We start from the raw sequence: 15,020 nt of genomic DNA, 5'->3' as shown, positions 1-15,020 counted from the left end.
AAGAGATGCAGGAGAAAGATAAAGGGAGCAAGATGGTTGAACTGAAGGGAAAAGTCAGCAGGATTTTTGCTCCAAGCCTTCCCGGTGATGACAGGTTAATTTTGCGCCACAGACAGATTACGAGGCGTCCGACGTTCCCCTCTGCCTCTCACTGCCTGACAAGGATCAGCCTTGATAGTGTACTTTAACCTCACTTTTACACAATTTCAGGAAGTCTCATATCACAGATATTACCTGATGACCTTCATGTGATGAAGGGAAAAAAATTATGTTAACAATTGGCTGAAATGGTCCATTTTACAGCGCACGTTGCAAGCCGGGGTAATGTTCATAGCTCTTTTTTTGTATTTGTCTGCCTGTAAATAGCGGACGACTTTGTCAGGAAGACGGAGAGCGAAGGCTTCCCTTCTGTTTGGTCAGGGTCCGCCAAGGGTGAAGGACATATAGCATATAATATTGACATATGTCCCATTGAGGCATGCAATTATTTACTGGTCATGACATTATTATCTCTCGCTCCATCAGAGAGGCTCAGAAGAATAAGACCTTCGGGAGTCTTACTTCCCTGCGCAGGACAAAAAAAAAAGAAATAGCAGGTGGTGTGCCTCACATATATCCTCTCAGCTTCCCACATCATGTATTGCTTTGCCCTCGTGCACACCGAGGGATAAGGAAGCTCTGCAGGCTCATCTTGCTGCTGTGCAGGGAGGATGGGTGGTATTTGTTCAGTACTGTGTTCATTATCCAAGCTAATGGTTGGTACTGTATCTACAGATGCAGTGACCTCTGCTGAACATCAAGCTGACACTGAAAATATACTAGAGAAAAGGGTCAGCCGTGTCAAATTCCATCGAGTCCCTGCACACTATTGGCAGACTGCTCCGAGTTTTCAAAGTAAAGATGCAGCGGCCGTACTCTTTGTCTGTGTGGCAGCAGAATAAGTAAAAGGCAAATCTGCACACTGGATTGCATTTCACAGCTTTCTCACAAACAGGCGTTGGCTTAGGAATGGAAGAAATGGTGCTCACTCGAAAAGGGTCTGCGCTGGATTGAAATGTCTCGGAGTAAATGCTGAAATGACTTTTTCTTGTTTTCAGTGATTTTCCTGTCTTTTTTCTTTCCTCCTCTCTGCCTCCCTGCTTTGAATGTGTGAGCTTATAATTGAGGAAAAGCTAACATTGTATTAAAGCAAACATACATTTCTCCCTGTCTCAGCAAATGCTCTGTCAGCCACACTGGAATATGTTTCCTTTCCCTAAATTGGACCCTCATTGTTTTCCAATCGAGTGTTGCTCTCATAATGATTTGCATGAAAAATATTTCTGCAGTGGAAATGATGATCGGGATCCCGGTGGTGATGACCGCAGAGATAGAATCATGACCCTGTGAGGAGCTAATGTATTGTAGCAGAGCTAATATGTGACAGGAATGAGGTTTTGCTGCACTGGGCCGGGCCTCGCACACCGCTCCTCTGATTCTGTGCAACAATTGACTCAAAAAGACAAAGTACTGTGGAAAGGGGCATCTCGGGGGAGCGTGCAGGAGCAAGGTTTGTCTGCACCATCCGTGACCCTGGTTTCTCTACAAATTGGCTTTGTCCTTGTCAATGAAAGACAGAGTTAGAAGGCGAAAAGGCACATGAACAGGAGAAAAGGAGAGAAAACAGTGCTGCTTTGGCTTATGTCTGGATCCACACTTGTCACCCAGACCATGTTTGTGCCAAGTAACACCAGTTTTGACCTAGGGTGGTCATGTTTTGTTTTGTTTTTTCTCAGCCTTGTGCTTTCCCCCCTCATTTTTCCTGTTGTTTTTGCTGCCGGATGAAACGCTTCCTAAATACTGACTGAAAACAAAAGCTGAGAGCAGGCATTTAGATCCTTGTTCTTAGGCAGAGGTTGCCCTGCTTCTGGGCACAGGGGGTATTAGCTCCATGAAAGGAGGAACATGGAAGTAATGAGTGGTGGGGGGAGCCATTAGCATGCTTGAGATAACTTCAACACAAGGCCTTTTGGATCATGACACGTCGCGAGCAGTTCTTATCATCTGGACAGCTCCATCTGCACCTTTAATATTTTATCCCCAGCAGTTCATTTGGAGTTCAGTGTGTACACACACAGTCCGCTTCAGAAAAAGCTTTCTCCTCAGTCCCAGTGTGGCAAGGTGCTTCTGCATGGCTTGCAGTGATGATTCAGAGACAGAGTGAAGGATAGAGGCAAGACAGCTCCGCTCTAGCAAGAGGGATCCCCCGGGAGGGGCTGCGAAAGCATGTCGGTGGGGGTGGGAACATGTGCCATGCTGCTAGGTTACTTTAAAGTACCGTGTCCCTCTCCTCTGTCTCATTGGATCCATGTCACCACTCCAGGCTGTGTGAAAGGGTTTTTCAAAAGTCCTCGTCCTCGTGTCCCCCCACACCCACACGCCCCCCCTCCCCCACACCCACACCCACTGTCTGACTCATGCAGACAGGAATAATGGCTGATCACGGTGAAACAAAACATAGTTTCAGTGCCGTCTGTGATATGAAAGAAGGTTTGCATTTTTTTCCTCTTTCTCTCTCGCCCCTTTTTCTTTTTTTTTACAGTCGGGCTTATTGTGAGTGGCTCCATGAGTTGATTGCATGTGGAGGGGTGATGTATTGACCACAGGTAGTCTTTTGATAGCAGCGTGTGTGCACCAGAACACTGAGAAAGACTGAATGGCTGTGGTCTGAGTCCAGCTCACAAAGGTCCCTTGCATTGGCAGTCCGTCTCCATTTTTCTTTCGCCAGTGCTGCAGTGCTCTAAAGACAGCGTGCTAACACCAAAATGCACTGTTTGGTTTTCGTCCCTACAAATGTTTTACTTGCATGGAGCTTCTTTGTTACGCACATGGCACTGACGCCGCGTACACATAAATTTGTCTGCCGTGTTTCTGGTGTTTGATCCTCTTATTTGCTCTATTGGAGACTCACATCTCAATTTCCCTTTGTAAGATATTCCTTGACATCATTTATACATGCCTGGCTTTCAGCACAAATGCACTTGGGTTTGTCTGAGTGAGTACATGTACATGCTGCGTCAGGTGCTAGTTTGCTGCAGAATAAATGTTTTTGAGGTAAATTATTTGGAAGGGCTCCTTGCTGGAACATGCAGCCTTTGTGTCTCTAAATCACAGTATTGATTTTTTTTTTAAAGGTAGCAAATAAATGTGCTCAGAAACACAGCGCATAGTATCCCTGTCTCAACCTGATATGTGCCACTGGTTCTCTAAAGATTTAATACATTAAAACAAGCAAGCAACAGCCTCCGCACGTCTCCCCTTCCTTCTCTCTCTCTCTTTTCATCTGGCCACAAACAGGAATCGAACAAAATACACCACGTTCCCTCAAGCCTTCTGTAGCTGGTTATACCTTATAATATTTCACTATGTGCATAAAATGATATGCAGTTGTTTTGTACACCAAGAGGCTCTCATTTCTTCTGCTACTTTTCATTCCCTTCTGACATTCCCAGAATGGTGCTGTGTGGCTGCCCCCCTCTTTTCTTTTTTTCCCTTACAGTGATGGATTTTAATGCATTTCCATGCTCTTATTGATATAGAATGACACTAAATTTGGCGCCAGTCGGCCCCGTCTGAGACTAGCTGGAACGATAGATGTTTATTGGATTAGTCTGTGGACATGCAGAGTTGAAGGCTCTCCTCTTTTAATACTTATGGGCAAATTAACAGTTTTTTTCTGTGTGTGCTATATCTTCAGTCATACATCTTCATGTATTAACACTGCCATTACTCTGTTTTGACAGCTCAATCTCATCTTCCTGGTGATCACAATGTACAAAATGGTGAAGCACTCCACCACCCTGAAACCAGACTCTAGCCGACTGGAGAATATAAAGTAAGTGAAGCGTCATCATATGCAGAACGCCCGCACACTCCTCCCACTTATGAGCAATCTAACACCGGTGCCACTTCCCCCGGAAAAACCACAAAGCCTCTTTTAGTGTTAAGTTGTTGTTTTTTCTCCACCTCTACATGAATTCTTTTTATTATGTATTTATTTTAGGCCCAATTTTAAAATGATTCAAGGAGACTTTACTATTTTCACTGAAATTACTTCTTTTTTTTTTTTGCATCACCATGTTGTGTATAATCTGTGATGATGACTACACATATTCTGTGACTCATATTTTTCATGCTTTGGTGTTTTACTGCAAACCTGCAGCCACAGAACTGCTCTGGCATGACACGCATCACTGCAAGGATGCTGCGTAACCGTTCAGCGTTGGCTCTGGCAGGGTGGGGCGCAGCCGAACAGCTACCATGTGTGCTTGAGGCTGGAAAATGTCAAAGCTTTTTCATATTTATATAAATATATATATAGAGAGAGATGCCAGCTTCTAATCCTAAAAAGAAAAAAAATCTGCCACCATCTCAACACCGCCACACTCAGCCTTTCCTCTTGTAGCCGCTGCTGAGTCACCGCAGCGTGTAGCTCAGCGTTTTCCAAAGCACTAATTACAGCTGCTGTTGTTTTTGCACATTGTATGAAGAAAACTGATATAAATATATATTTATTGCTGTTTACTCCAGGGCCTTGTTGGTTACAGTCCTGCAGTCTCATGCCATTTTGCATTATTTACATTATATTAGTTTGTGTTTCAAACTCCACCACGCTGTGCGGGAGCGGCGCTTGCTGCTTTCTTTTTTTCCCCCCGTCCAGTGTTTGTTATTCTTCATCTTTGCTTAATGAATGCGTGCAACAACACAGCTCTGTGGTAAAACCGCAATCAGAGAGAACAGTCACAAAAACGCCTCACTTAGTATTCTAGGTCCATTTGAGATGGACTCCTCCCTGTTTAAGGAAACCACAACAGAAAGCATTCACTGAACTTCAGATTGTTGCACATTTTGATCTCGGATGTTAGAAATGATTTCTTTCAAGCTTGTTTGTACTGAAATGCACCGTTTGCCTAATCGCTGTTTCCTCTGTGATCATTTGTTTCCTGTTGTCGCTGTTTTTCGTGCCAAAGTTTGATGCTGAAGTCAGACAATGGTGGCTGCATGTTGCATGTGAAGCCAAAGTTAACGCACACCCTCTCCTTTCTTTTTCTTCTGTCATTCCTCTCTCCTGTCTCTGTTCTGCAATCCACACCAGTAATTATCGCGTTTGTGACGGCTACTATAATACAGATTTGCCTGGGTAAGCTTCTACTACGCACCTCAGATAATTTTACCCACACAACACCACCCACGAGTAAAGGAGCATAAATGCATATTCAGCTACAGACAGCGAATGTTCTACATGTAATTGAATCATCAACAGCAAAATATACAAGTCTCAGTTCTTGTTAGATCCTTTATTTCACTGCCTCCCGTGATTTCCCCTGAATCAAAGTTGACGATATCTTACTCAAATGCCGACTAACCCAAGCTGTTATGCGCTCTAATCTAATTGTGTTTCTCTCTTCCTGCCTGTCATGCTCTCTAGCTATGAAGATAATAAACGGTTTATCAAGTAAGAACATACTGCCCAGAAGTCGTCTCCTCAGCTTCTAGTTTATTCTCTCTATCCCACGTTATTTTTTCGTGCCTTTTTGTTCCTCTTTCTATCATTTCCTTTCACAAACTGCAGCTTCTAAGCTTCTCATCCACTGTCTTTGTGACCGGTCACTGCCACCACGTCCATCATTTTTGATCCAGTTTTGTTGTCGTTGCTGTTGTGTGTTTGATCATCGAACCGTGACCACTGTTGGTGTGCGAAGGCTCCGCAGGACCTTCGCACACGAAGCAGGGAGTTTTCCTTGAACTCTTTCCACGTCTGCGTACCTTCTCCGGTTCTGGTAGCGCACTCAGTAGATGAATATGATAGTGTTTGTTGCTTTTGTTGAGTTATTTTTAAACATGTCGTGCTGTCTTGTGATAGCGGTTGGTGTGTTTTAATAAATAGAGAGGTATAAAGAGAAAAGCGGGTCAAGCTTTTGCTTGTTTCTTGTCTTGTCTGAGGGCAGAATCTGCACGTGTGAGGATGGAGGGGTGGGGACAGCGGGGAAGGGTTGTGAGGATGTGTGTGTGTGTTTTCTTTTTCATTTTATTTCATTTTCCTCCCACCTGGTTTTTAGCCTTTTCTACATATTTCATAGTGGAACCGGGTGATTAATATTCCAATCACCGTTCTGTCACAGAACCGCCCTCATGCTGGATTCGTCCTGTGTCTCGTTTGTCGTCCCTCAGATCCTGGGTCATGGGTGCTTTTGCTCTGCTGTGTCTGCTCGGTCTCACCTGGTCTTTTGGGCTCTTCTTCATCAGCGAGGCCTCGATTGTTATGGCGTACCTCTTCACCATATTCAACACCTTCCAAGGAATGTTTATCTTCATTTTCCACTGCCTTCTCCAGAAAAAAGTAAGAAGTCACTCTGCACTGCGTACGGTTTTTCTCTGTCAAGGTGAAAAGCAGAAGGCTTTTGAGCAGTCAAGTCCAAACCTTCAGCTGAATTCACAGATGCTGATATAAAGAACAAACACTGCCTCATTCTGCTTCTTGTAAAGTCATATGTAAAGTCAACATTGTATTTAAACACTTGGCTGTTTGCCTGCGTAGGTCCGCAAAGAGTACAGCAAGTGCTTCCGCCACACGTACTGCTGCGGAGGGCTGCCGACTGAGAGCTCGCACGGTTCTGCGAAGACTTCCACCACACGGACCAGCGCACGCTACTCCTCTGGCACACAGGTACACCGGCACTTTTGCACAGTGAGAGTCTCGCCACGTGCCAGGGTAAGATGAGAGCGCGGCGTATCCTGGACTCGTCGTGCAGCTCTGTTACGTTGTTAATAACCCCACTGTTTCAACGACTCCTCAGGAAAATGTACTTTTACTGTGAGCACAGAAAAAAAGCACAATCTGCATCTTAACCTCAGAGGTAGATGAGAAGACACAAACATTATCCCACTTTTTTACAAGCAGCATCTGCTGTACTGCATGAGTACCTTTCTTCTGTTCTGGCCCCTTTAGCTCTTGCTTTTATCCTTTTTCACTAACGCCATGTGCATGGGGAAGAAATACGTATTGCACTGTTTAAAGAGCATTGCAGGCACTTTTTACTACAGGGAGAGCCAAAATTACAAAGAAGAAAACAACAACTTTGTCCTCGCCTTATCCAGTTCTTATTAAAGGCTAATAGACCTTAGCAGACAATACCTCCAGATGTAATGTGCTTATAGAGAAGCATCCCCGTCTCAGTATAACCTCCAGCCTATTGTAAAGAGTCATAACTGGAGCTGAAGTTGTTCAGAAGTTGACTTACATAAAATTAGTTTTTGAAAAACTCATCCAGAGGGATTGAGCAGTTACTACTGCCCTTGCCTCGCTGCAGATTAGTAGGTTTGTTTTATAGTGTGTAGCACGTAGAGGGAAATCGAATGAAAGTTGATCTGAAAGGTGAACGGGCTTGTTTAAAGTCCTAATGGCTGTCCCTTGTTGACCTGACAGAGTCGTATCAGGAGAATGTGGAATGACACCGTAAGAAAGCAATCTGAGTCCTCCTTTATCTCAGGTGACATCAACAGCACCTCCACCCTTAACCAAGGTCAGTTCACACCTCATTTCTCTGCACATGCACACCTATGCACACATTTCATCATCCAGCTAAAAATACCTCCTTCAAGTTCCAATGATCTCACCAACACCGTCTAGGGTCCTACTCTGGTAATCGTAATAAATGATTCAGCTTGAAAAGACAGAGCAGTACGGTTAAAAAAAAAGATTTAGGTCTTTAGTGTGGTCTCCCTGTTCTGCCAGCAAAGGATTACAAAAATCCATCCTCAAATACTCTGTGAGCTGTCATTCTGGCCAGTCATGTCAGTCTTAAATTGGGGCAAGGCTGGAAGAACTTTTTTTTAATTTAAGTGCTGGCTGTCCAAAGTTTATACCAAAGCTCAGGGGAAACATAGACAAAACTTAAAAGGCGGGGAAGGGGTGGGGTGCAAAGTTTTATTTTCGGAAAATCTTAACATTGCTTTAAAAAGGCGGTTTGTAGCCTGGCATGTAAGGTGACCTCTCTTACTTTACAGTGGGAGGGAGAAAAAAAACTGTCATTTATTATTTAGCTTGAGCACAAATATGATGATGAGAAGATGATGTTCAACTCTGGCTGACCTGGAGTGCTTAGTGTGCTGTTAGGCTTTCTGCTGCTCTCTGAAATGGCTTTCCAAGCATGCGAAGGGAAAGAGGGTTTACACCGAGGTAGCTTAACTCCACTCCCTCCTCTCCCCTCCTCTTGACTCCTGTCTCTGCTTCTCTTTGCGGTCACTTTTTTTTAAATTTTGCTGTCACTTGTCACAAACTACAACATTACACCTAGCGCTTTAAAACACATTTTGGCTTGCTGATACATCAGCATCAAAATAGAAGTCTTTTTGGGGGGCGATCAGTATAATTTCCTGGAGATGTTAATGTAAAGGTTGGATATTGATCACTCTGGGGTGTAGCTGCCTCGTTACCCTGGAGAGACAGTGCACTGAAGGATGGCTCTATCTCCTAGAAGCACTTCCCTGTCATTAAAAACATCCCTGGAGACTTCTCAACATGACAGATGGCATTTAACACAGGTGATAAATGGCAGCCGAAATACCTCAGATCCTTAAAACACACTGCAAGCTGAGGGGGGGGGGGGGGTGGAAAGAAGATGAGCTTTTGTAAGAAAGTGGCAAAAAATTAAGACTTAATAATAACTTTGACTTGGACGTGTTCGTCTTGGTCTCTTGGGAGCACTTATGTTTGGACCTGGTCCAACAGCAAAACCTCTGCACAATAACAGGGTGCTGTTTTTGGGAGGAAAATAATACTAATAACCGAGCTTGACTTAAAAAATGCGAGAAGTGTGAAAAATTGCAGTAATGAGCACAGCTGTTTCAAATGTTAGTTGGTAAATAAATGGGTTATAAATGCTTTTCAACACACGTAATGAACTAAATAACTGAAGAAGGACAGCACAAAGTTGAATATTTTTGCTCCTCAAACTTTTCTCTGTGCGATCACTACGTTTCAGATTTCGCGTAAAAAGCGAAGTGACACCACACGCCTCTCTCCACAAACTGCTGCTAATTTCCTTGATCTCTTTTTCTCAATGCTCCTCTTCTGTCCTGCTGCTCCAGGAATGACCGGGAACTATCTACTAACAAATCCTCTCCTGCGACCACAAGGCACTAACAACCCTTATAACACCTTACTGGCTGAGACAGTCGTATGTAACACTCCCACAGCTCCAGTGTTTAATTCACCAGGTGTGCTTACTTGATACTTTCACCTGCATTCTGCCTGTTCTTCTGTCTTTACCTGCTCTCTCTCCCTCTTTTGTATCTCACTTCAGTGTACGGCACGCTAAAAGAAAAGCAGGATGTTTGGCAGTATCACCTTTCCTTCTGAATCACTGTCTCCCAAATGCTTGACACACTACATAGTGAGAGAATGTGTGTGTGTGTCTGTGTGAAAATGCACACATTTTCATGCACGCCTGAGATTTTTGTGGTTCGCCTCAATAGAGTCTCATATGTGTTCTCGTATTTCTAATATCCATACTCTGCATGGGACGTGATGATTAAGATGGGAAAGAGATACTACACGTTCTGCCTTAAAATAATGCAAACTGTGCAGCCGCAGTATAAACTGCATGATTATTATGATGAATTCTCCTGAATTGAACAGGTCGTTTGTTAGTTTTGGTTTGCTTCAGAGGGAATTTTCCCCTTCAAAACACATTAAACTGCAAGAAAAATCATGCAGCGTTGCATTAGTAGCTGCATACACATGCAGACTTTCACAGATTGCTTTACTGTACAGTTGGTCGTGACTTTTGAGCATACACCACACTGTAAAGACTGTGCTGTGATTATTTTTATATATATCTATATATGTATTCTATTTTGAAACTGAAATGGCCTCCTTTGTCATGTTTTGTGCTTTTCCCTTGTGCTTCCTTCTAGTGACCTACAGAGAGACAAGTATGGGAGTAAAACTTAACTTTGCCTATCAAATGTAAATTTTTTTCAGCATGCTTATTAAAAAAAACCCAACAAAACCCCGGCACAATCACTGGTTCACTTTAGGCCATTAACACACACTCAGTGAGCAAGCGGTTCACAAAATTATCTTCCCAAATTTGAAAGACAATAAAATATCAAATATTCTTCCAGAGCTTCTAAATGCTTATTACTCTGCTATTGTCTCTTTTGCTTAATTTGAGATTTAACCAAAACAACATGTGTTGCTTTTTTTCTCCCCGTCAGAACAGCTTTTGTCAGGTTTCTTTTTTCTTTTCTTTCTACCTTTTTTTCATGTCTTTTCTTTTCTCTCCAGTTGCTTGTCCTTGTGTGGCATACAGCAGTTTCAGTGTCCAGTAGTGTCCCCGCACTGTTTTTCCCCAGAAACACCCGTCTGGACACTAAATTGCCGTCTAGCGGGCATAAACACATGGATGTCATGGCTGCAGCTGTTCAGCTTTAGTTTTCCTTCTTCATACTTTTTTTGAAATTTCCACAGAATCTCTGTAAAATCTTTCCCTTTAGTCACAATCGGTCCACCCCTCCTGGACAGCGACATAATGAATTGCCATGGACATTGAATTAATGTTATAATTAAAGTGGTAGCAGAGTTCCTTTATCTCCTTTCTCAGTCGTGGTATTACAAATACATTTTTCTGCTGCTTTCCATGACCTCCATGCTTTGAGAAATTCCTAACATGACTGAGTCTGACCTCAGCAGCAGCTGTTTTTTTTCTTGAGCTGTTCTGCTAGTGACCGGGGTCTCACTGGGAACTGTTACTGTGACGGATGCCAAGTGCCGAGCTGCGGGCAGGCTTTGACCTTTGCCAGCTTTGGGTACACAAGCTGCCAACTAATGGACAGCAAGTGTACCGACACAAACTCAACTTAAAAAAAAAAACGACAACAAAGCGGCTGCTGGCAGTTAGCTCGGAAAACTAAAAGCTAGCCGATGCTTAATTATTTCATTTGCTGAACCCTTGCTCTTGCTAAGTTGCAGTTAAGACCGTTACATTTTGTTGTTCTTTTGAGTGATTCTTCATGTTACAATAAATCATTTTACTTTCTTTTGTACATCAGCTGCTCTTAGACCAGATAGCCTGAGCAGACAGACATGATGTGAGTTGTCTAAAGTGAGTCCTTTCACCTGCTGTGTGTGGTGATGGTGGAGTGCTGCTTGTGGGCTCCCCTTGTAGTGGGAACAAAGATGGCTGTCCCATGACCACTTTCCCTTTTCTGTCTTATGTCATCGTTTGCCATCTCTGTCCTTTTCTTTAGTTCAGCACATCCAACCTATTAGTTGCTAGAAAACCTTTAAGTGTCGTAGCTTGCCCGTCTGTGGCTTCATACATGTGGACATCCACTTTTTGCCCGGTGTGTTGTGATGGTGATTACTGTCTGTTTCTTAATGTTGTTTGGGATCTTTTTCACATTTGTGGCAGAACTAAGCGCACAAACCCCTTCCTGTTTGTTCTTAAAGCAGCTTTTTAAAAGGGAAAGTGAAAATGTATATGTGAGAAAGTAAAATGATTTCTCGACGCAAGTGATGCATGCCTGCGTATGCTGAGGATTGTGCCTAACTAACAGGTTTACGGCATGGCTTTATTTGACCTCCATGTGAAACTGCATCCTAAACAGCATTAATGCTCTGTTTTATTCCCCCTGCTGTTATTGGTGTTTGACTAATGTAAAATCCCCTCTATTTGCCTTTCTTTCCAGGGCACTCACTGAACAATGCGGTGAGGGACACAAGTGCAATGGATACTCTACCGCTAAATGGTAACTTTAATAATAGCTACTCGCTCCGTAATGGGGACTTTGGCGACAGTGTGCAGGTAGTAGACTGCGGCCTGAGTCTGGACGATGCTGCCTTTGAGAAAATGATAATCTCCGAGCTAGTACACAACAACCTGCGTGCCTGTAATAAAAGCCACCAACAGCAACAGCAGCAGCACCACAGTTTACATCATCCACCCCACCACCAGCAGCCACCGCAGTACCACCATCACCACCACACGGAGCGGGCTCCGCCCAAGGTGACGGTGGTAGGTGGAAGCAGCAGCGAAGATGACGCTATTGTGGCCGACGCTTCGTCTCTGGTCCACGTGGGTGACACGGTGGGCCTCGAGCTGCACCAGGAGCTGGAGGCACCTCTCATCCCCCAGCGGACTCACTCGCTTCTGTATGCACCCCAGAAGAAGGTGAGGACCGATGGGGGAGTCGATACGTTTGTCAGCGAGCTGACACCCACCAATCCCGATGATAGTCTGCAGTCCCCAAACAGAGACTCCCTGTACACTAGTATGCCTAATCTGAAAGACTCTCCGTGCCCCGAGAGCAGCCCTGATGTTGTGGAGGACCTGTCCCCTTCCAAGAGGAGCGAGAATGAGGACGTTTACTACAAGAGTATGCCTAACTTGGGGGGTGGCCAGCAGCTCCAAGCCTATTACCAGATAGGCCGAGGGAGCAGTGATGGTTACATTATTCCCATTACTAAAGAGGACAGCATCCCTGAAGGCGACGTACGAGAAGGACAGATGCAGTTAGTGACAAGCCTTTAAATGTATTTAAATCATCCCCAGACCGTTCCCAGCCTTCCTGCAGCCCTGAACTCTTGGAGGACATTATAAAAGGGAAGGGAGGCATTTTTCTTTGTTTTTTTAATGGGGTTTTTTTGTTTGTTTGTTTGGGGTTTGTTTGCTTTTTTGACGAGAGCTTAAAAGCCCCGCCATTTACACTTAGCCATTTGCAAACCTACATCTCCATTGCCATCTTCTTTTCATGCCACCCTTCCTAACTTCCCTGCAGACCAATAGACTTGGAGCACAGCTATGGCAGTGCAGAGTTTTAATGAGACTGTACATAAAATGCAGAGTTAAATTTCAATTTTAAGAGACAAGCCAACTATGTATTTAAATGTGCTGCTGCTGTTGATTAATTGAGAAAATTTTAAGGTACGAAAATTAAAAAAAAAAGGAAAAAAAAAAAAAAAGGAAAAAAAAAAAAAGAGAGAGCGAGAAAGAATCAATACTGGCTACATCCAATCAGCAACCTCCCAGTCAAAAGGCTGTACATACACTCCCCAACAACCTAGATGAAGCCTGTTTTTTTTCTTTTTTGTTATTTTTTGTTTAAATATTGTATACAGAACAGTACCCCTGGACCAGGACATGGACATGTTTGCAAAATGTTCCTGATCAAACTGTTAGAAAAGGAATATAAGGTCCTGATCGGTCTCCATCACCATCAAGTTTGGATTGTATAACCACTAGCAATCAAGCCCCTGGCCTTATATTTTCTCAACTGTAACTTGAACTGTTGTCAAGGAAAAATGGCTAAAATATATATTTTGTTGTATTGCTAGTGTAAAATAAAAAAATTCAATGGGAAACCATAAATATGAAGAAACCTTATAATTGCAAAATCTAACGTTTGAGAGACTATTGTGTAGAAGTTGCACATATGTTATACAGTGTGTTTATGGTTCCAACACTTCATTCATGGTAGTGCGTTTGAACGTTAAGGCTTATAAAAAGAGAGATCGAGTCAACTAATTACAAAGATGCATTATCACCTTTTCCATTTGTGAACAGTGTTTTTTTCTTCCATCGATATCGCCCATGTTTAAATATGTTTATTTGACTTTGCCATTTACTTTGGTAGAATGGGAATGCAAAAACCCCAGTTAAGGTGACTTATGCATTGCACAGTTTTTTTGTGTAATTCTGGCAGATATAGATCTTTTTAAGTAACGGCAGAGTGGTGGGCAAGCGCAAATGAAACGAGCGACTTTGAACAATAAAGTTCCTATCATAAATGTAGTTCTTCCGCTTGGGTTTGGATATTTTATTTATTAAAATCTTTCCAAAAAAAAAAAAGGAATAAATAAATGGGAAATGTGTGAATATTTTCCAGCACTGGTATACATGCTGTACTGTAGCTCATGTTTTTTATGTAAACATGTTACCAAGGGGCTCTTCACTTAAGACTGATGTAAAGTTCAACACTTGTTTAACAAATAAAATAAATGTGAGATTTTTTGTCAAATGCCAGTTGCTTTTTAATGGTTTGTGGTTTTGGTACTATTTGAGAAAAAAGCTTTTATTATTTTGCTATGGACAAAATACACTTTTGACTCAGGTTACAAGTTAAGTCCCGAGCACCTTGACAGGTAAATTAGTGAATTTATTTTCTAGAGCGTTTATTTGCTTTCTTTTCCTGCTATTTCTTTGCTAACTGCAGAGTTTAGAGAGCGCGTATGTGTTATAGAGAAGCCAAATCTTTCCATGTGATTCAAAGATGAGAAACTCAGGTAGGAAAACTGCATTGTAAATGTTCCTCTGTGTGGTTGTGACACTAATAAAGGCTAAAAAAAAACAAACACAAAAAACCCGACACTGGTTCAAAGCATTGTCCACTAAGTATATTTTTAAATGAGCACTAGACTGAGCGCCATTAAAGGGTCTGGCAGTACAGAAGTCTTGTAGTAAGATTTTGGCTTAAAATGCCGTGTGGGAGTGGAAATGTGTCCACATACCTAACAAGGGGTCAATGTAACACTTGGCTCCGGCTGTAGAAATATATTATACATAATGTGTCCAGCTATGACACATATTTGCTCTAATTAATGTCTGCTTCTGCTGGAGCCCACAGTCAGTTCTTGGGTGGTTTATGCCTCAGGTAGTGCTAATTTCTGAAGCATTTTAATATAACACCAGTTGAGGCAGAGTGACAGCTCTCAGCAGGGTTGCTGGAAATTGCACTGTTTACCATTTGGCATTGAAGGAAATGACTCAGAACTTAGCAAAAATGCACTTTATGTCAGTGCACATAAGGCTGTGTGGGCTGTGTGTTGTTTTGACTTTTTCAACAATTACGTGACATTTTGTGCAATTATCTGAGGCTTCAAATTGTCATAGAAGAATTATGTTCCTTTTTTTGTGATCTCTTGTACAGACCCCTTGAATGTCAGTTTGGAATCAAGTGTTGTGGTGATTGTTGACTGT

At 42.8% G+C, this 15,020-nt stretch overlaps 1 protein-coding gene across 34 annotated transcripts in view; it reads left to right on the top strand.

The window, feature by feature from the left end:
- adgrl2a (adhesion G protein-coupled receptor L2a) overlaps positions 1-14,371 on the top strand; it is an 89,852-nt gene extending 75,481 nt beyond the window's left edge. For 7 of the 34 annotated variants that reach the window (XM_040031389.1, XM_040031403.1, XM_040031383.1 and 4 more), the window contains 9 exons: positions 3,783-3,874; positions 5,135-5,179; positions 5,468-5,494; positions 6,211-6,379; positions 6,578-6,706; positions 7,466-7,562; positions 9,130-9,258; positions 9,958-9,975; positions 11,734-14,371. In XM_040031389.1, the coding sequence (XP_039887323.1) occupies positions 3,783-3,874; positions 5,135-5,179; positions 5,468-5,494; positions 6,211-6,379; positions 6,578-6,706; positions 7,466-7,562; positions 9,130-9,258; positions 9,958-9,975; positions 11,734-12,575 (1,548 nt within the window). In that variant the 3' untranslated portion in view covers positions 12,576-14,371. Of the gene's footprint in view, positions 1-3,782; positions 3,875-5,134; positions 5,180-5,467; positions 5,495-6,210; positions 6,380-6,577; positions 6,707-7,465; positions 7,563-9,129; positions 9,259-9,957; positions 10,010-11,094; positions 11,148-11,733 lie in introns of all 34 variants that reach the window. The other 27 variants (XM_040031553.1, XM_040031542.1, XM_040031594.1 and 24 more) reach the window with 12 other exon arrangements.
- Positions 14,372-15,020: the final 649 nt, after the last annotated feature.

This window comes from Simochromis diagramma, unplaced genomic scaffold, assembly GCF_900408965.1.
Source record: "Simochromis diagramma unplaced genomic scaffold, fSimDia1.1 OVJJ01000334.1, whole genome shotgun sequence".
Taxonomy (NCBI): domain Eukaryota; kingdom Metazoa; phylum Chordata; class Actinopteri; order Cichliformes; family Cichlidae; genus Simochromis; species Simochromis diagramma.
Note: the sequence above shows the minus strand (reverse complement) of the source record. Positions and strands in the feature narration are given on the sequence as shown.